Here is a 22,500-nt window from a genome sequence, read left to right as displayed (position 1 = left end):
CTCTCTAGTACGAGTGAGTGACTGAAAGAGTATCTTACACATACAATGAGAATATGACGGACTAGACTATAAGAGAAGCGGGTGTAAAAGCTTCGCAAAACTGCTCAAACTTTTACATGTGACTGGCTCTATTGAGTGGATTTTTCGAATAATCCACCGCTTAGAATCGAGTAGTACGCGGCACATTCCACACCATCAAAAGATGTTACTACGTTGCACCTCGGTCGACCAGGCCTGTCGAAAATTTCCTTCCCTCACATATTAGAAAACATATTATGTAAACCCTCACAATGTTTATATCTGTCATTTTTATGCTGTTTGTTTTCTATCTAACAAAGGTATCATTATTATCAGGTTGATTCGTATGAGTATCGGAGAAGTGGTTTGTGCTCTTTGTTTCGGTCATGAATTCAAATCCAGCCAAGACCAGCTTTGCCTTTCGCTTTTTCAGAGTCGACTACTGGGGCCTATGATGTCGACGTGCTCCCTCCTTCAAAATTTCTGGCTTTTTTACTAAAATTATAAAGAATTACTATCATTGGTGAGCTGACAGAATCGTTACCGCTCCGAGTAAAATGCGAGCTGGCAGAAACGGTAGCACGCCGGGCGAAATGCATAGCAGTATTTCGTCTGCCTTTACGTTGTGAGTTCAAATTCCGCCGAGGTCGACTTTGCCCTTCATCCTTTCGGGGTCGATAAATTAAGTACCAGTTACACACCGGGGTCGATGTAATCGACTTAATACCTATGTCTGTCCTTGTTTGTCCCCTCTATGTTTAGCTCCTTGTGGGTAATAAAGAAATAAGTATTTCGGTCACCTTGACGTTGTGAGTTCAAATTCCGCCGAGGTTGATTTTGCCTTTCATCCTTTCAGGGTCGATAAGTTAAGTACCACTGAAACACTGGGGTCAATGTCAACGACTATCCCACCACCCACACACCAAAGTTCGGGCTGTGTGCCTTTAGTAGAAAGGATTATTATTATTATTGAAAAGCAGTGAACAGATAAAATCGTTAGCACATCGGTTATAATGCTTAGCAGCAGTTCGTCGTTCTTCACGTTCTGAGTTCAAATTCCAATGAGGTCGACTTTACCTTTCATCTTTTCTGGGTCATTAAAACACTGGAGTCGATGTAATTGACTTACGCATCCCCCGAAGTTGCTGGACTTGTGCCAAAATTTGAAATCATTATTATTATTATTATTATTATTATTATATTATTATTATTATTATTATTATTATTATTATTAACCTCTGCAAGTTTCTCTTTAATTCAATAGAAAATTGTTACTGTTATCTCTTTTATCTTTTACATTATTCACATTATTTTCAACTGGACAACCGGATTCTACTGCCACTCACGATTTCTTTTCTCAATCACTAATCATCATCATCATCATCATTATTATTATTATTATTATTATTATTATTATTATTATTATTATTATTATTATTATTATTATTATTATTATTATTATTGTTATTATCATTATTATTATTATTATTATTATGTTTACTATTATTATTATTATCATTATTATTATTATTATTGAATCCTCTTTCAAAATGCGACTATTTTGGAAATTATTATTAGGCTGTGTACTAGCAGAAATGGTAGAAAGGTTTGGTGAAATGCTGACTTACACTCTGAATTACATCATGAAAATAAGTTTATTCTATTATATCTCAACCGAATAATACTCTCTGTGTGTGTGTGTGTATGTGTGTGTGTAATATTAAGTATTCTGGAGAGAATCGGGTACTTAAATGATATGCACCAGGTTAGTCGAATAGATATACTGGGTACTGGAGTATATCCAGTAAAATATTCAGGTTGTGCTTACAGAGAAAACTATCCCTACGAGTATTTAACGCCTAGGGGTGTTGATCATGTGTTGATCATACGATGTTTGGTATTCCCTAAGATGTCTGATATATATATATATATATATATATATATGTATGTATGTATATGTATGTGTGTGTAATGTATATATGCACATATGTGTGTGTGTGTGTGTGTGTGTGTGTGGTGTGTGTGTGTGTGGTGTACGTGGATGCACATTCCTGCATATACAGCTATTAATGTGTTTGAATGTATGTAAGCATGAAGGCGTATCTATGCATTTTTGCAATTGCTTGCCTAAGAAACTTGCGGTTGACACTCACCAACCAGTGTAGTGACATAATTACATCACGTGTCCCAAAAGTGACAGGCTATAGATCTGAAACTGTAAGCCTAGTGTAACCTCTGCAGGTTTCTCGTTAATTTAGTAAAAAAAAAATTTACTGTTATCTCATTTATCTTTTACATTATTCACATTATTTACAACTGGACAACCGAATTCTTCTGTCACTGACGATTTCTTTTCTCAATCTCTAATCATTATGTATGGTCGCTATATTCATGTATGCGTTGGTGCCCGTATATGTAATAATAATGTTCGTCCTTCGGTTCGAAGATGACCAACTGACATCATCTGATGGAACTGGCGCCATGAGACCGGAGGTGGCTGGTGAGGCCAATCCGGGCAAGGAAGCCCCTCCCACAGGTGGGGCAGAAGTAGGTAGGGGCCGTGCTACTGGTGCAGGCGGCTCTGGTTTTACGCATCTGACGTTTCTGCTCTGCTGACCGAATCCGTCCCACCTCGGCTGTCCCTGCTCCCACGGTGATTGCGCGTATATGTATGTATGTTTTATATATATGTGTGTCAGTGAATTTGTAAATCTGTATACTTTTAGAAGCTTGCTCAACACACAAGTACGTTTGTACACACGTACTCACACACACTCATATACATATGTATGTATATCCATGCATGCTACCAGCTAAATTTCTGAGTGTTTTACATATTTACACAGTTCCATCCAAGACTTTGTCTTTTTTGAATTAGTCGTGAAACCCACCTCCACATAGTTGTTACTGTTCCAATAATCAAAGGCATAAATCTAAGTTTATAGTTTTGATGTAGTATCTGCATATTTTGCAGTTATTCGTCATAAATATTTTCTTTTATCTCGAATGCTATACTAACTATGTTTTTGCATGGAAGCGTATCATAGTTTTTGATCGAATTCAGTAACTCCATCATCTGTTGAGTGGACAATTGCATATATGTATGTTGTTTTTGAGAATATATATCCTAAGAAATAGTTAATTAGTGAACGTTGCTACGTTCAAAATAAAATGAAACACATTTGACGATCGAATTTCAGGCACCAAGTAACAGTATCAAAAGGTAGAATCAAATACAGACATCTGATGATGATATGATACTATATGGAATAAAAATTGATTTTCAGACCATTTAAGTATAAGCGTATAGTTGTTGCTTAGCCTCAGGTTCACCATGATTGAGAAGACGTTCAATCAAAACCGTTTCATTTCTTTTTTCTTTTATTTTTTGTACATATAAGCGCAGGAGTGACTGTGTGGTAAGTAGCTTGCTTACCAACCACATGGTTTCGGGTTCAGTCCCACTGCATAGCACCTTGGGCAAGTGTCTTCTACTATAGCCTCGGGCCGACCAAAGCCTTGTGAGTGGATTTGGTAGACGGAAACTGAAAAAAGCCCGTCGTATATATGTGTATATATTTATATATATATATGTGTGTGTGTGTATGTGTGTGTGTGTGTCTGTGTTTGTGTGTCTGTGTTTGTCCCCCGCCCCAACAACGCTTGACAACCGATGCTGGTGTGTTTACGTCCCCGTAACTTAGCAGTCTGGTAAACGAGACCGATAGAATAAGTACTAGGCTTACAAAGAATTTGGCCGCTATTTCTTATATGCCGGGTGCTCCTTTAGAGTCTTTATTTCGCCTTGTATTTTCAGAGATTTTACGGTAATGGTTCCTGTTCAACTGCCCGACAATTACCCGATGGACAACTCTCCAACGGACAACTTCCCGACGGACATTTTCCTGATAGGGACAACTGCGCGATAGATAACTGCCCAACAGACACATTCACTTTATCTTTATCTGTCATTCATTTCACTTTATCTGTCATTTGGGCGAATCTTCCTGTACACAAAAATCGTATTTTTCCTCAGTTTGCTGAAGTAAAGAACCACCAGGTGTCAAAAGACGTTAGCTTTTGTGCTAGCAACGTTGTAACATCATTTGAGCAATTGGAAGTGTGGCATAACAATTTACAGGCGAATATAACGTCAAGTCATCCATATATCTGGCGTTTTCATCAGTTATTAAAGATGTAACAAGCACTTAAAGACACGATCATCGACCAAATGCTGGCAGGATATCAGACTTTACCACGCCTCCAAAAAAATATCAAGATTTAACTAAAAAAATTTGCAATTGTCTGTCGGGCACTTGTCCATCGGGCACTTGTCCATCGGGCTCATGTCATTCGGGCAGTTATCCGGATACCTACGGTAATAGTGGTAATTGTATTTTTGTATTTGATCGCTAATAAAATTAACGGGAATTTGACTTTCTAGTTCGTATATGTACTTTATGTAGTATAAACATGTTGGATTCTGATTGGGCCAGCACTTTAAAAGGAAGGGGATTAACAGATTCTTTCGATCTAGTATTTAACGGGTACATTATTTCATCGACCTTGGAGAGATGACATGCAAAGGTTACTCAAAGCATAACAAATCTGAACAAATACAGTAAAGCAAATGTGTAGGAGCTCTAACGATGCTATCAAGTCGCTGCCTGAAGAAATATACACACATAATTACGCAACGTACGCATGCAAACATGCATATCAATTTACATTACACATCAGTGCAGATTTGTTGGCTTTTGGAGTGTATCATCCACTATATGCAGTAGGGATGAGATGTAGATATCTTCTGATGTCCACAAAATCTGCCTATATGCTCAACTTCTCGCAAAGGTTGCGTTTGGCCCAAGTTCCTTAGAATACTAGTTTCAAATTTCTCGATGTTCTTCCTTCTTTCTCCTGGAGCTGCATCTGGACCATGCCTCTTCTTTTCTTGTTATCTGCATCCCTTCATTGCTGGAAGAACTGATACCATGCCGTATTGGGCACGTCATTCTAACGAAGTAGTATAGTTTGTCTTACTGAGATGTCGGCTGCCCAACATATCTGAAATGTTCATCCTAAGAATCCCAGTACATCTACAACTCTACACTTTACTACCTTGAATTCTCCGACCGTGGCTAGCTGGGGAACTTGGATATGTTCATATCTTATGTACATACCTACTGAAGTTACGCCTGAATCGATGGCCAACCGTTTTTAGAGGTACTTACGGATCTTTTCTACATTTCCACCCTTGTCATACAAACTTCATTAACTGTCAACTGTTACAGAAGTCTTGTGAGCAGTCTGAGTTGGTAAAGCTGCGATTTGAAATTCCTTGGAAAGCTTGATCTTACACACACATACACACACATCTTAGCCATTCCTTTGTTTGCTTTTCAGTAATGGTGATGTTGTTCCTTCTGCAATGAATCCTCGAAACACTTTCTCGGGTATTTAATGGGATTTCTCTGTTCAGTTGCAGCTTGATCCTTTGACATTTTCCGATCACCATATTTCTAAATTTAAACTTCACTAGGTTAAACTTCATTCGTTCCCACTTGCCGCGTGTTCAACTAATGTTAACAACTATCTTGCCTCCACTTGAGTTGTGGTTGTCACAGTAAGATAATCACTTACTGACTGATCTACTTCAACTTGTTTCCTGGGAATTGTGTATGCAGCCAGTTATGACACCTTATTCCAGGTCTTTCAGGGAAGTTGTAAACTGAACAGTTTTGAAACACAAATAGATAGCTCAGATGTAGCTGGTTGCCATTTCCTTGATGTCTGGTGTGTTCTAGTGTTGCGTGTATTAGAGAATAAAGAATTTATAGTTTATATAATTCCGTTGTTTTTGTTTTTTCTTTTCTTTTTGGTCACCTAGATCAAATTACCGAGAGCTCTGTTGTATTCAGTATATCCAGAGAAGAATGGGATCGCACTTTTCTGGTCACCTGAATTTATGCATCCATTCTCCACCATGTATGAAGTAGTTCTTTAACCATACTGAAAAGAATATTTTACCTTCTACACTTAAAACTGACATAGTTTTGAATTGGCTGACAGCTCAGAGGCCTTCTTTTTTTGCACAGTGGAACGCTTCCATTTTCCAGGAACATCGTTCACAAAATCTGACAGAACGTCGAACATTTCATATACCTTGCATGTTATGCTTCTTGGACCTTGGGAAAATCCTGTTCGGGTCGCCTTCGCTACCTCTTTAACTACCTTCACCGAAGGACAGTTCTGACCCCACCCCCCGAAACATAGTTCTATGTCTTCTCTTGGGCTAGTTACTCTTCTGAATTTTGCCTCACTCGGAAATGGTCTGGTGAATGTAAAGCTGCTCTTGGTAAACTGAGCCATTTTCTCTCTCTTTCTTCCCTTTCGCTTCCGCGAACTTCCTGTTCTTCCAAGACTACACAGACATTCCCATCTCGTTATGCTATTGATGTTTCCCATTCCTCGATATGAATTCACTTATACAATCTGTTGAAAATCGTAATTTCTTCCCTCAAGTGATGAAATTCTTTCTTTTCTGCTATGTTGCTTTCCCTATATCAAAGCGATCACTTGAAAGTTTTTGTATTTAGTTGTGAAAGCATTCACTTATGCTCAGTATGTCCTGTTAGCGTGGTTTAGTATATCCTGTCATGATTTTGGTCCGGTGGATACCATTCTATGGTGTCATCCATCTTGAGCTATTTGATTCGTTCTCCTGCTACATGGGCTTAGCTCTCGAGGGTAGTATAAGTTAAATCCCTCCTGGGGGCTTGAATTGATACAATCACCGAGAAATTTCCAGTTCTGTAGAATACTTCCTGCCTGGTATTTTCCTGCGTCTTAGTAGGTGCTACCATTGTTTGCTGTACTTGTGACCTCACTTTTCGACTGACAGGCCTAGCTCGGTGTATTTCGAGCACTTTTGTGTTCTTATCGGACAAGGAAAATGATAATCGTATAAAGTAAAAGTCTGGGAAAGAAAGAAATTTTGTCAATTTATCGCTAGGCATTTGTGAGATGAGTGAACAAAACCAGTTTCTCCAGAGATTAAACTGTGTTTCGGTCTCAGCTTCTTTACATTTTACTTGAGGTGTTTACATTAATGAAAAGATGTAAATAAATTCCAGATAGAAATAGACCATTATGCAATATGTGAGTGGTAAAAAATAATTTTTTTACTAATATTGATGTTATCCCAAAACTAATTTTTTGTGTCTCCTCGTCATCAATATGCCTTATTTGTCGCTAGAATTTCTTTTTAATTGTAGTTCTTTTTATTGGGCCAAACAGGATTACTGGAGGCTTAATTATGCCGTGGCACAAAATAAACTCCGGCAAAAGAAAATCCAGCAAGACAATAAAAACCAATGTACAGGGTACTGTAGACCAAAAACCCTTATATTCTAGATTACTGAATAATAATTGCTTTCATGGCACGAAGCTTTCTGAACTTACGTCAAAAGGGAAAATATCTTGGAAGAAGATAAGAGGTAATATCAACGTAAATTTTGACGTTATATAGTAATTCAAAGGAGGGTATGAGTATTGGTTTCTAGTTTATTTTATCGGTTCTATGGGATGAGGGATATATTTGCAGATAATACTGAATTATAATCACTAAAGTATTAATATCATAGCAGCAGTGTGTGGATAAAATCCGTTTCGAAGATTTGCTCAGCTAACAACAGCATTTCACTTTAATTTGATAGAGCTACCAATATTTCTTATAATCACAATTACACATATAGGCACTTATGTGTATACACATATAACTTATTACAAATCCCCTAAATACAATAAAGTTTCAAATACATACGCAATTTCAGAAGCCCATAAATAATACATACTTTATGAGTCCCCATAGCTCCCGAAGCCATTTATCGTATGTATTACATGTGTTTGTGTGTGTGTACTTACGTACGAATCGATGTTATTGGGTTTGAAGATGTGAAATGAGATTCTGTTGAAGCGGTACGTGAAAAACTAAATCAAAACATCCAATCGCAATTAGAAAGCTGATAAAATAGAAAAGTTTCGTCGTCTTCACTATAGACATTGCTGAAAGACATCACTTCTTTACACTTTCCGTTTTGTTTTGATCATTTTTGTATATTACGTTGCAGTTTTTATAATATTCATTTATATGTTTTTACATCAATTATATTTAGGACATTAGCTTTTTGATGTGAAAACGCACACTTAAATATCTGACCCACCACTTGATCTGCTTGAAGGTATGAGAAAATCTAAGAATCGTGAAGTATTATATAAAATACTATTAACGTTCTATTATATTCGGTTGTTTAATAAGTGACTTCAGAAAATATACATACACAGAATTCTCTATATTCGTTTGTGTTGGGAATGTATCTTACCTCGTCATACTGAACTTATTTTTCTGTCGTCGATTATTGCCATGCAACGGTTTGATGCTTCGTCAGCTGAAAAAAATACTAACCACACTGCAATTATTCAGAGTTCTTGATTCAGTGAATGTAGAGTAAGAAGGCTAGTGTCAGAGATTTTGATTTATTTTGTTACATTCAATTAAAAATTTTAAGAAATGGACAATAAACTGAAAAAATATTTACTAAAATTGAAACCTACTGTAACAGTCAATTACCTATCTAAACATTGAGTGTATTCAGATCAACGAAATGAAATACATACGTGCTCTAGTGTCATTTGCGGTTTAGTGTCTTTTCTTTTCTTTTCTTTTTCTCTGTCTCTCTCTATTATCGAAAAACCGTGAATCAAAAAATCTTGAAGAGGAAATGAAGAAATATTTACCGATTAGTTGATATTCAGAATAAATTCTGAAGATTATGAGTAACTGAAATCATTAAAATATTATGACCGAGCCATAAAAAGTTGTATATTACCCTAGGATGTGCAAAGAAATTGCAGCCAAATCTCCCTCAAAAAGTATCCCACATCTCAAAAGATAAAGATAGTCTCGTAGGTAAAGTACAGCCAAAAAAATATAGAGTTAGTGTTTATAATTATCATAGAAGTTGGAATGCACTGAATAATGGCAATTTCTTATATTTGTGCTAACGAACGAACCGCTATGCGGTCACGCGATATGGTAGACATAGCAGAAAAATCTCGCTCCCATAACTCATATTCTACTTTTTTTATAAATGAAGGACACTTTAGACAGTGTAGCCATGGCTATACGAAAATATTAATGGCTACAACAGGAACGATTTTCGTGATAGGTCTATTCGATGAAGGCTGACTTGGAGCTAAACAAAAACGATCGTTTGTGCTAAACTGGGTACTTCATATATTTTAACACGTAGAATTTCAAAGCGTTTGGTCGGTATTGGTTGATGGTGATTAGAGTATGCATATTAGTGTCAATTCTTGGTTGAGCCTTGAGCCATTTCATTTCGCAAGTACCAAGTAATTTTTACCAAGCCGCCGTCAAAATCTGAATGTATTATCTATTTTATTGATATATTATGTTGATATGAGATAGTTATTCATTTACTAAGCAGAATGGATTGGTTAAGAAGTTCGCATCACAATAGAAAGATTCAAGAGGTGATCCCATTAAGTGTCACTTTGGAGAAGTGCCTTCTAATACAGCCTTTTGAATGAAATCAGAGAGACGGAATCTACGGAAACAGTTTGGATTGACTCTCTTTGTAATTCAAAATAGATTTGACTTACACACGTCCATGGAATACTAAGCCACTTGCACACTGATTCGGTGAGTAAGCGGGTGTGCTGATCAAACAGTAGGAATACCTATCGTCGAAACAGACAAAGATCCATTTTACCAACAGCTTAATGAAGATTACAGGGAATTTTCAGAATTTAAAGAACATTTTAAAAGCATGAGTCTCTTGTCAATATTAGCTTTATATGCGAACAAGAATCATTTGTTTTTCATGATTGTACTTGGTTAGAGGTTTTGAAAGCTATCTTATTTATTAATCTGAAACACAAAATCAAACGTTTAATCTTCATTCTAAAATATTTTATCCTTAAAGTGTTCACTGAAAATTTTTAGCTGTCTAACTTTTTCTCATTATATTCGATTCCCTCTAATGAAACATTTTGCTACATCTCGTAATATTCAATTGTTTCAATTACCATTTCTATTCTGATGCAGACTTTGACTCTTCATGAGATCTTTCTATCTTTTACACCAACTGATTTGTCTTCTATTGTTGGCGCTATCTGCATCTAGACGTCTCCAAATAACTACTTTACAAAAATTATCTCTCTAAAAATCAATCCTCTTTCAAGATCTTGCAAAATGCCTTGGTTGTATCTGTCACCAATTGTTTAAGCTTATCTTAGCAGTCAAATGAATTTTCTATCCATGTTAATATTTAAATTAGTAACTGTAATTAATTCCAAATTATCGTTTTAACACACATTCAAAAAGAAGTCTTTTATGCTTAAAAGGGTAGCATTTAATTATATTCCCAGGCTATAAAACAATATGTTCACACCCCGTAATAGTCCATACTTTTTCCTATACAGATGTTTTAATTATTTTACAGCACTTAAGATTTAGTTCTTGATATAAAATAAAATAGATAAAATAACTTTACAATAAATAGAACAGTTACTGCCTTAGGCTCTATAAATGTTGATCAAACAAATAATTAAAAACAAATACTTAAATAATAATTTCTTATAAACCCAGAAGATTTATAGAGTTAATAAAAATAACAAAATGTTATTATATGATCACAACACTTTCCGAAAATGCATAAATTGGGGTTAAATAGCAACAAACTTGAAGCAAATCAAAACTGAATATTCAGACAGAGAGATCTTATTTTGACAGATGTATTTGATTCGAGTACATTATTTTGGTATTTTGAGACTTTCGATGAAATGAAAAGTAGGTCAAAATTTCAAGTACAATTATTTTCATTATTATAATTAGTTTGATAAACGCATCAAGATTATCCTTCTTTAAAGCATGAATTGTTTCAACTACAAAAATGGTCAATGCTCAAAATTAAAATATTTGATGTATAACAAAAATATTTATAATATATATTGCCAAACTAACGTGGCAGTCCAGAGAAATAGGACGAATGCTGCTACTGATTAGATCCGAGAGGCGATCGCCACTAGTTAGCTAGCTATATGATGCACGAACCTGCATCCATAAACCTTCGAACAGGGGAGGTCATCAGCTTGTCTTTGATTGGCAGCCACAGATCGGTTTCGGGGCACTTGCCCCTTATGAATGTGAAGTTAAGCAGGGGTCACCGTTGACCTATGTTCTAAGGTTTTGTTTAAATATATTCAGTGAAACACATTCACTGATTTTCAAAAATAGAAATGTTATAATTTCTAAATCTCTCTAAAGGAAAGATACAGCAGCAGTACTGGGTATTAATATTTATTGCCAAACTAACGTGGCAGTCCAGAGAAACAAAGAAAGCTGATGTTGATTAACTCCGAGAGGCGATCGCCTCTAATTGAGCCCGGACAACTACCTCGAAACCGGTCTGTGGATGCCAAGCCAGCAAAGGGAAGTTGATGACCTCCCCTGTTCGAAGGTTTATGGACACTCGTTCGTGCGTCATATAGCTACCTAGAGGCGATCGCATCTCGAAGCTAATCAACAGTAGCATTCGTCCTATTTCTCTGGACTGCCGGGTTAGTTTGGCAACAAATATTGATACCCAGTACTGCTGCTGTATCTCTCCTTTAGAGAGATTTAGAAATTATAACATTTCTATTTTTAAAGATATTTCTCGTGGTTAACAAGATGACCATAGTTAACAAAGATATTCAAGATTAACAAAAATGTTCAAGGTTACAAAGATATTCAAGATAAACAAAATTTTCATTTCGAACAAAGATTATCTGCTTCATAATCACTCCCGACTATATCGTTAGTCCGTCCATACATTTGATTTTGTCTCTCTTCAATACTAACACACCACACTTTCTCACTCCGAATTCCATTCTGATATCAGCATTGAAGGTATACACCGTATCAACGAGGGAACTGATCATCTTTACCATAAAGTAGACTTTTTGTTGGCGGCGTTTGAATACATACCCAGCTTTTGCTTTCCTCAGAATTAGTGTTAGTGATATCGAGCACAGTACAAAGATCAGTGGTGACAGGTAGTTCCCTTGGAAGATGCCCCTCCTAATTTCTACTGTCCCTAAACTTCTTCCGTATGCTGTCAGGTCTGTCCTCCAATTCGCCGTACTTTTTCCAAGCAATCGCTCAGCATTTGATGCAATCCCAAACAGGTACATATACTCCATAATCCAAGAATGTGGGATCATATCGTACGCCTTACGATAGTCGATCTATGACATGGCTAAGTTACTTTTCCTCCTCTTGCAGTCTCTGAGTACAGTTTTATATATCAGTAGTTGATCCTTGATCCCTTGGCAATTACGCTTGCAACCCATCTGCTCATGTGGCAGGACTCCATTTTTTCTAGATGTTCGTACATTGACTCTGCGAATATTCCAGTCAATAACTTCCACATAAGTGGCAAACAGGATATCGGCCTGTAATTGTCTAACGCATTGTCTTTTTCGATGTTTTTCAGGAACAACACTGTCCTACCCAATGTCAAACATTCTGGTGTTACTTGATCGGCATTTAACAAGGGGTTGAGATGCGCAGCGATTCGTGCATGACATTCAACAACTCTTTTGGTCCAGTAGCTTTGAACTCCATCTGGTCCCGGGGCCTTCCAGTTGCTCATTTTTTGGCTGATTTCTTTCACTTCTCTAACTGAAATGACTGATTCTGCCTGTTTTGGACAGACTACTGTTTACTTCAGTTCTTGCAACCATTCAGCATCCTTCTTGTGCTCCTTGTCTTTGCTCCAGATTTCACTCCAAAACCTTTGACTTTCAATGTTATCTGGTATCAACTTTTCGTCAGTACAATCTCCATTTATTTTTTTATAGAATCTTTTCTGGTCTATTCTGAATAACCTATTCTAGAGGTAGTCCTCCACTACAACTTTCAGGCCCTTTCTTTCAATATTATACTTCCTTTTCGGCGCCCTATATTTTTGTTCGCTTTCAAGCTCCCCTTTCTCTTTTCGGTCAAACATAGAGATTTCCTTCCAGAGCATGTCTAATCCTGCCTGGATTATTCTTTTCCACCATGGATCTTTTCTTTTGTCACTCCCATTGTGTTTCTTTTCCTTGACATCGACTCCCACATTTCAATTTCCACCGATCAACCTTTTTAAGTTTGCAAATAATGTCGCTATTAGTTTTCTTGTCTTCCTTTAGATCATCTATATGGCTTTCACCAAGTAAACTACCACTGCTCCTTTCCTGCGCAATGAGATGACACTTATTAGTAAAAACTGTATTTTCATTCTTTTCTATGCTGCTATTTTCTATGACCCGTCTTTTGATAGCTTCGAGCTCTACTTCTGTGAACCAACAATTTGTGATCAAGCTCAAGCTTGATCGCATAGTCTCTGTTCCATGAGTTGAAACAATCCCTTTTCACTCCAATGATCATACATACGTTGTCGGTAACCTCTAATCTGAGCACCATTTTCATCTACCGGCCTGCTCATGACTACAGCATTAAATTATTTTCTCCATCTACGCCGTCTGTGGTGGTCCCTTTCTGGATACCGACAGACTGGAGCCGGGCCAGAATCTCTGAGCCATCATTGGCTTCAGTTTCAGTTTCATTACCAGCGTTTTTCACAATATTTTGATTTTTTCATTGTCACTCATATGAGGTAGCGATTATCAGGTTGCCCAATTACCAGTGTTTTTATTGTGACACGATCACTAGATGTATCATTATTAGCCCGTAATGAGACTCCACTCGTTTATTTTCATTATTATCATCACTGATATCAATGGTATTATTGCTTTTATGTGTAGCAGTAGCAGTGGTTGAAGCAACAGCAAAAGTAGCAGGAGTGGAGGTAGTGGCAAGGGTGATAGTCGGGCCTCAGATTCCTGTGCTATCATAATAGTAGTAGTTGTAGTATTATTGTAGTTTTAGTAGTAGTTAGTATCAGGAGCTGTAGTATATTATCATTATTTTTATTTTGTTCATTATTACCCTCACCACCACAAATTGGGCAGCAGATTGGTGAATAGATCATATAAATTGATTCGGCAGATAATGGAGAGGTCAGCCATAGAGATAAAAACATCTTCGCACCCTTTCGGTTTAACTGAGGTCAAATATGTTTACTACTACCAGTGGCCGTTGACAGCGCCGCCTTGAAAAGAAGTAATTCAACCTGTTCTAGTCTATCGTTCTTTGGTTGGTTGTATTATGGTTTCGCTTTCACAGTATTTACTTTTTGACAGAACAACGGTTATTGACATGCCTTGATGCTTCTTTCGTATTCACAATTATTATTGATGTGTAAGCGAGAGACCGAGAATAGACAGCATTGTGCATATATATATATATATATATATATATATACACACACACACACACACACACCACACACACACACATATATATATATATATATAATATATATATATATATATATATATATATATATATATATATATAGAGGGCATTATTACACATAAATGCTACAGGCTAGGAGGGACTCTTAAAGTCAAAACTACTAAACTGAATAAACATGTACCGAATGCAATTTTTTTCTCTTATGAGGTTTTTCACGCTGACTACTTGATAAATTCTTATAAAGATTTTATCCTATTTTTAAATTGTAAATTTCACTAGAGTATATGCAGTACTGAATTTTTATTCCGAATAAGCACGTTGTTACCAAAATGCAATTGGAAAAAGCCCGCCATTTACATAGATGTAGAAGGGGTGAACATTTTTATATACTACGTTGGATACGATGGTTGTTCGTCTGGTATGTTGATTTTGTTCATTCATTATAAATCTTGAATTATGCTTGCACTGATGAGTAAAGAGTTCATCTCTGCACTGATTATGCAATCACGGTGATCTGCAGCTGAATTCTGTTTTTAAATGACTTGCTTAGAGAGTTGCATTCGGCACAATATGTTTATTTATTTTAGTAGTTTTGACTTTGAGTGTCCCTCCTAGCGTGTGGCATTTATGTGTAATAATGCCCTCTATATAATATAAATAAATATATTTAAGTGAAAAAATGGGTGGATTTTTTCTCGCTGACTAATTGATAAATTCTTATAAAGATTTTATCATATAATTAAATTGTATATATACAGAGAGAGAGAGAGAGAGAGAGAGAGAGAGAGAGAGAGAGGTATTGTATGAATATGGATGTATATGTAACTGAAAATTTAAATCCAATATTTTACTCACAAATTTGCAGTTTTCGTATAGAAATATTGCAATCCATATGTTTTCATGCACGTGTTGTTGCGGAGCGTATCTGAGCGAAGTTATATATGATAGGAATTGTTTCTGTTTTTAGGCTCCACATTCGAGTTACCTTTATTTCTAGATCTTTGTATTTTGAAAGTTACTCCGTTTCTTTTAGAGAAACATTATCATATACATCGACTAGAAGGCGTTTTTTTTTTTTTCTTAGTGATCTCTCTCTCTCCCCCTCTCTCCTTTTCTCTCTCTCTCTCTCTCTCTGTATATATATATATATATATATATATATATATATATATATATATATGCGCATTGTTGTCTCTTCTCAGTCTCTCGCTTACACATCAATAATAAATAAATGAGCAAGCAGCATGCATGTGCAACACCGAGCTGCCGGGAAGATTAGATCAAATCTGAAACTATCACGAACCAGGAATTAAGAATCCACAAGAACAATGAAAGGAAACTGTTATAATGTAAGCCATCTCAGAAATCTGAGATGGCTTATATTATATATACAATAAATAAATAATAATAATAATAATAATAATAATAATAATAATATAATAATAATAATAATATAATAATAATAATATTATTATTATTATTATTATTATTATTATATTATTATTATTATTATTATTATTATTATTATTATTATTATTATATTATTATTATTATTCTTTTGCCCTATTATTTAGTAGTCTTATTTTTATGACGTGCTTTCACTACCGAACGCAAATCTGTGTGCCTGTACTGTGGTTTGTTGTGGTGCATTTTTTTTTACTGTTTGAAAATGCTTTACGTAGGATGTTCGGCGCGCTATTGTCTGTATGTTATACACATTTGTAAGTCCTGAGGTCTTGGTTATGTATTTGTTTGAATGTTTTTTTATCATACCTAATGCGCCTATTATGATAGGAATTGTTTCTGTTTTTAGGCTCCACATTCGTGTTACTTTTATTTCCAGATCTTTGTATTTTGAAAGTTCCTCCGTTTCTTTTAGAGAAACATTATCCTCTGTTGGTATTGAAACATCGATTAGAAGGCATTGTTTCTTGGTGATCTCTGACAACTATATCCGGCCTATTAACCTTCATTTTTTATCAGTGTGTTTTGGCATATTCCAAAGTATGGTTGCTTTCTCATTACACTACGGTTTACTGTTTTTACGCCATCACCACATTTTCTGCAGTTATTTGTTGCATTTTTGTATTATGTGTTTTTGGTGATTTCTGGTAGTAGAAAGTCTTTTCAGCCATTGTTGAGATTTTGCTTGTCTATTTCTTTTCTGTTTATTTTCTCATAATATTTTCCATGTAAGGGCTTTTCGTGAGACGTTGTTGTTCCAGCTTTAGTTTGGATTTAAGTCGTTTCACCCTTCTTTATCGTCATAATTGTCAGCTTGTATTTTTCAGCTTACTTAAAGACAGAAGACAGTTTTGTGGCTATTTGTATCAGTTTCCTTGCTTCTGAATCATATAGTAGTTATTTCATAGTAGTTTTCTAGCTGTATTAAGAATTCTACCACCTTCAATATGTTGTGTATATAACCTTTCTATGTCAGATTTTGGGCGGTGCATCCTAAATTCTCTCATTTTTCTTACTTTCCTGCTTATTTTGATTAGTTCATTTAGAGTCAAGTTAGGAATGTTGTAGCTGTAACATACAACTGGGACGGCTAGAATCTTGATACCTATTATCTTGTTTTTCGCATTGAGCACTGTTTTTAGCATTAATCTAACTCGTCTATAGAATTCCTTTCTTATCTTCTTTTTCATTTGTATGCGCTGTATCGTATTTTAGTTCATTGATTCCTAAGTATTTGTATATCAGACTTTGGTCTAACTCTTATTTCATTTGCTTTATCTAGTGTGATGTTGTTACTCTTAACTAGTTTTCCTCTTTTCAAGGTTGCTCTGGCACATTTTTCTAAACCGAATCTTATGTTTATTTCTTGAATGTTCCTCTTTTAATGGAGATGGCGTTGGTTTTTCTGAGCCCCTTTTTTGTCTGGAGCTGTAGCACCGTTTGCCATTTATTCATGGCATGTTTTATATATGTTATGATTGTTGATGCTACCTTGTTCGTGGCTAGTGTTTCTAGGACTCATGTGTGGGGAATACTGTCAAAAGCCTTTCGATAATCGATCCAAGCCATACCTAAACCCTTACTTTTCCTTCAACTGCGTTCAGTTATGGCTTTATTGATTAATAGCTGGTCTTTACAACCTTATGAGCCCTTGCAGCACCACTTCTGCTCTTTTGGAAACAGGTTTTCTTCCAGATGTTTTCACATTCTCTGCTATATTATTGCAGTTGTTATTATTATTATTATTATTATTATTATTATTATTATTATTATTATTATTATTATTATTATTATTATTATTATTATTATTATTATTATTATTATTATTATTATTATTATTATTATTATTATTATTATTCTATGTTTGACTTTTGCTTTATGTTTGTACAAGTTGGCTCCAAGTCTCACCCAAAGACCTCAAGAGACAACAGAAGTTTGTTTTAAAACTTGAGATTACATAGAGAGTATTTTGCGTAGGATATGAGCAGTTCCCATGAGCACTATCCTTTGAATTTCTGCCATTTTGGGGTTTCCTGGTATCTGAGTTAGGTAGTAATCAGCCCCTTTCGCTATCATTCCCAGGGCACCTATGACAACAGGTATTATTTTAGTCTTCAGGTTCCACATTTTGCTGATTTCTATTTCAAGATCTTTATATTTGCTCAGTTTTTGGTAGGTCTTGACAGATACATTTATATCAATTGGGACAGTCATATCAATGAGGAGGCATATTCTTTGTCTGAAGTCTTTCAATATGATGTCTGGCCTATTTGCATCTATCTTTCTGTCAGTTTGAATGGTGAAGTTCCAGAGGAGTGAGATGTGGTCATTTTCAAGCACTTGAGGTGGATTGTGTTCCCACCAGTTTTTTTCATGGGGCAAATCCAGGTTTTTGCAAATTACCTAGTGAATATATTGTGCAGCTCTATCATGCTTGTTGAGGTACTCTGTAGGCGCTAGAAGACTGCACTTGGAGACAACATGATCAATGGTTTCATTTTGTTGTCGACATACACGACATGTTGGGCTACTGCCGTTCTTTAATATGTTGGCCTGGTAGTTTATTGTTGGTAGGCATTGATCTTGAGCTGCTATGATAAACCCTTCTGTTTCAGATTTTAGGCCAGAGGCCATTAGCCATTGATGGGTCAGGGCTTTGTCAATATCTGCATTATTCGCTCTCTTTGGGTATTTTCCATAGAGAGGTGTTTCTTGCCATTTATTATTCAGAATATCTAAGGCCGCAGTTTTGGCATGGGCTTTCATGCGCCTAGCTTTTTCTGTGCTTGTTTCTTGTATGACTGTCTCTAATTCCGAAATTTGTTGTATTCGGAATTCACTTAGATATTTCTTTGCCTGTTTTATTACTGAGTATGATGCTTTCTCGTTTTCATGTTTTGAGACAAGTTTTAACATCCAGTCCTCAGACTTTTTCAGGTAGGTGTCTAGGCCAATTGTAGCAATCTTCATTGTTATTGCCAGTTGTAAAAGACCACGGCCTCCCTCTTTTCTTGGCAGATAAAGACGTTCTGTATCTGCCTTAAGGTGGTGCATTCTATGCATTGCCAACAGTTTTCGTATTTTTTTGTCAAGCTGACATGTTTCAGCAATTATTATTATTATTATTATTATTATTATTATTATTATTATTATTATTATTATTATTATTATTATTATTATTGCCTTTGCACAGCTTGTAACGCTGGAGATGTACTACAGTGTCAGCTGTTTACTACCAGTGAACTAAGGTAACACCTCTTATTTTTCAAGTACCTTCCGCAGTATTCGAGCGGTTCCAAGCAGTGCAGTTTTCTGCAAGTGCTCCACCCTTATTGCTGCCCCTATTTGTTCCATGTACTTCTCAAGATTTTTACTCAGTTCCCAGGGCTCCAACAATTATTGGTACTACTACCACCTTCTTCATTGACAACAACTGCTTAACTTCTCAAGCTAACCTGTCATATCTCTCGACTTTTCTTTCTGGCTTCCTATTCTCTATTTCATGGTCGCACTGGCTCATAAAATCCCACACAAACTTTGCATTATGATTTTCGATGATGCCTTCGGGTTTGTGGCCGTACCAAATTTTTGTTCTGTCAGGTCCATACTTGTTTCAAAGTGTCCAAGAGCCAAGCCTTGCTATATTGTCATGGCGTCTCTTATATTCCTTTTGGGCTGGTGGCGTACATTGGCTGGTAATATGCCATACGGTTTCACCATTTTCCACTTATCACTTTCTGCTGTGTTGTCTACTCTGTATTTTATGTAGTTTGTTCTTAGTGCTTGCATAGATTAGAGCCTCCGTTTCCGGTTTTAAATCACTTTTAGTCATCCACAGCCATCTTTTTTCTCTGCCTGTCTTATATTCAATATCCTTATGAAATTATTCATACGTTCTTTTCTTTACCTACCTATTTTCAGTTTCATTCGATTCCAATTTCTTGTATAGTGCTTTATCTTTGCAATCTTTCATCCTACACAGGCCAGCGGTTCTGTGGCATTTTTTCATACCATTCTATGTTATTTTCTTCTGCTCTAATGCTATGTTCCCATCCAATAAGTCCTCTTCCACCTCTTTTTATTAGTATATAGAGTCTGTCTGAGTCACTTTAATATTATTATTATTATTATTATTATTAGTAGTAGTAGTAGTAGTAGTAGTAGTAGTAGTAGTAGTAGTAGTAGTAGTAGTAGTAGTAGTAGTAGTAGTAGTAGTTTAACTCTATGTTGTAGGAACTTCTAGAGTCTTGCATGCGTAGCGGGTTTGATACCATGCTATCTGTTCTTTTCAACTATCTAATACTCGGCAGACGATTCTGGCCGTGCCAAGGAAGCATACTTTATATTTCTCCACAAAGACCTAACAACAACGGACACTATCATTACTTTCTTCATTTTTAACATTCGAAGCTTTATTTGTCTCCCTTCGTGACTATTCGTGTGTTAAAAAGTCTTGCAACAGCAAATATAGAGTACATGTCGTTCACTTTGCCCACCTTCACTAGGTCCCGCTTGTTGTTTTTAAGCTCCTGGTCCTTTTTGATTGAGAAATCCCACAAGATTTTGCAGGTCTCCGACTCCACTAATCCTTGTAGTTTGTGCTCGTGCCACATTTCGACAGAGTGGTGACTCTTGTTCATACCAATTTGTGGTCAAAGCTGCCAGTTTTGTGCTCTTGGCCTTTTTTTTTCAGTGTTTACTTTGTTAATTAGTCTCATCTATACTTTCCGGTAATTTCAGTTGTGACTGCATGAAATCAAAGGCGTAATCCTTTATGGAGCAGTACTTCTTCATGTCCTTCTTGTATATCTTGTTGTTGTTATTATTATTATTATTATTATTATTATTATTAAAGTGGAGAGCTGACAGAATCGTTAGAACGCCGGGCAAAATGCTTAGTGGTATTTCGTTCGTCTTTTCCTTCTGAGTTCAAATGCCGCCGTGGCCGACTTTGCTTTTCATCCTTGCGAGGTCGATAAAATAGTCCCAGTTGACTACCGCGGATGATGTAATCGGGTTAACCCACTCCCGACAAAATTTGAAGCCTCGTGCATAGAGTAAAAAAATATTATTATTATCATTGTTGTGGTTGTAACTAGATTTTTATGTATTATTCTCTCATATCGCTAAAACCATTGCAAAGTGTGTGAACATCAAATATCACAATGACGACTTCGAAACTTGTAAAATTGTCTTCGAATAAGAAAATGACCATTGAAAATATGTTTTCTTTGAAGTAGATAGAAAAATGGGAAAATGGGAATAAACAATCGCATGACATAAAAAACAGAAACTAATGGATTATAACTTTCCAATCTATATCAGATTAATATGCTCAGATTTTACGTGACAAATGTATCACATTTTCTTTTGCAGTTACTCTCCAGTGAAAGAGAATCTCGTCCAGTGGAAAACGAGGAAAGTGCCCCAGATCTCAAGAAACGATACATTCTTCACTCCGTTGAATATCCAGGACTTGATCCAGAAGATCTTATAGAAACTACATCTTTGGATAAGCGAGGATTTGATTCAATCGATGGAACAGGTTTCCGTTCAATGGGGAAACGACCTTTTGATTCCATATCGGGGAGTTCATTTTCACAATTAGGAAAACGAAAATTCGATTCCATTTCTGGGGGAGCATTTAGCCAAATGGGAAAAAGGCCTTTTGATTCGATTGATGGTGGTTCATTTAATACAATGGGTAAGAGAAAATTTGACTCCATTGCAAGCAGCTCATTTGGTGGCATGGGTAAACGTCCATTCGACTCTATATCTGACGGAATGTTCAACACAATGGGTAAAAGAAAATTTGATTCGATCTCAGATAGTAATTTTGGTAGCATGGGTAAGCGTCAGTTTGATGCTATCAGTCATAGTCGTTTCTATAAAATGGGAGATGGAGCTGGATCCAGACTCTTTCGAAGAAATTTCGATCGTATTTCTGGTAATGAAGGATTGTCGCCTGGATTCCCAAGATTAATAGGAAGTCACGTGAAACGTCCCTTTAAACTTTACAGACCATCCAAAAACTAAAAATGGACTCTGAGACTGGATTTAGAGAAATCAAAACAAATAAATAAATGCATCAGTAAAAATGTAAAAAGCTGAGAACCAGCAGAACAGCAAAATGTTACTACTCCGTACCGGAAAGTGAGAACAATATGTTAAAAAAGATAATCTGCGGTTCAACATCAATTGAATTTTTAAAAAAGTATTCAGATATTTTAAATGAACCAAAATTCCTAAACAATTTAATATTTTCAAGTATAAATAACTAATATGTTATATATATATATATATGTGTGTGTATATATATATATATATATATATATATATATATATATATATATATATATATATATATATATATATATATATATATGCATGTGTGTGTCTGTGTGTGTTTTTTCTTTCTCATTTCGCGGCTGGTTTTGTTTTAGTTTGGAAAATAATAAATTGCACCTTTGAACTAAATTTATGTCTATTGTCGGTCTTTTATTTCCTGCTTAAGATAAATATTTGTTTCATTAATTACCAAACACTTACCAAATTATATTTTCATATCACTACTGTTTGCCATATGCATA

At 35.8% G+C, this 22,500-nt stretch overlaps 1 protein-coding gene across 1 annotated transcript in view; it reads left to right on the top strand.

Moving 5' to 3' along the window:
- LOC115218027 (orcokinin peptides type B-like) overlaps positions 1-22,085 on the top strand; it is a 70,120-nt gene extending 48,035 nt beyond the window's left edge. Inside the window, exon 2 of the mRNA XM_029787776.2 lies at positions 21,287-22,085. Within this exon, the coding sequence (XP_029643636.1) occupies positions 21,287-21,946 (660 nt within the window). The 3' untranslated portion in view covers positions 21,947-22,085. The remainder of the gene's footprint in view (positions 1-21,286) is intronic.
- The last annotated feature ends 415 nt before the right edge of the window (positions 22,086-22,500 follow it).

Source organism: Octopus sinensis, linkage group LG12 (assembly GCF_006345805.1).
Source record: "Octopus sinensis linkage group LG12, ASM634580v1, whole genome shotgun sequence".
NCBI classification, from domain to species: Eukaryota; Metazoa; Mollusca; class Cephalopoda; order Octopoda; family Octopodidae; genus Octopus; species Octopus sinensis.
Note: the sequence above shows the minus strand (reverse complement) of the source record. Positions and strands in the feature narration are given on the sequence as shown.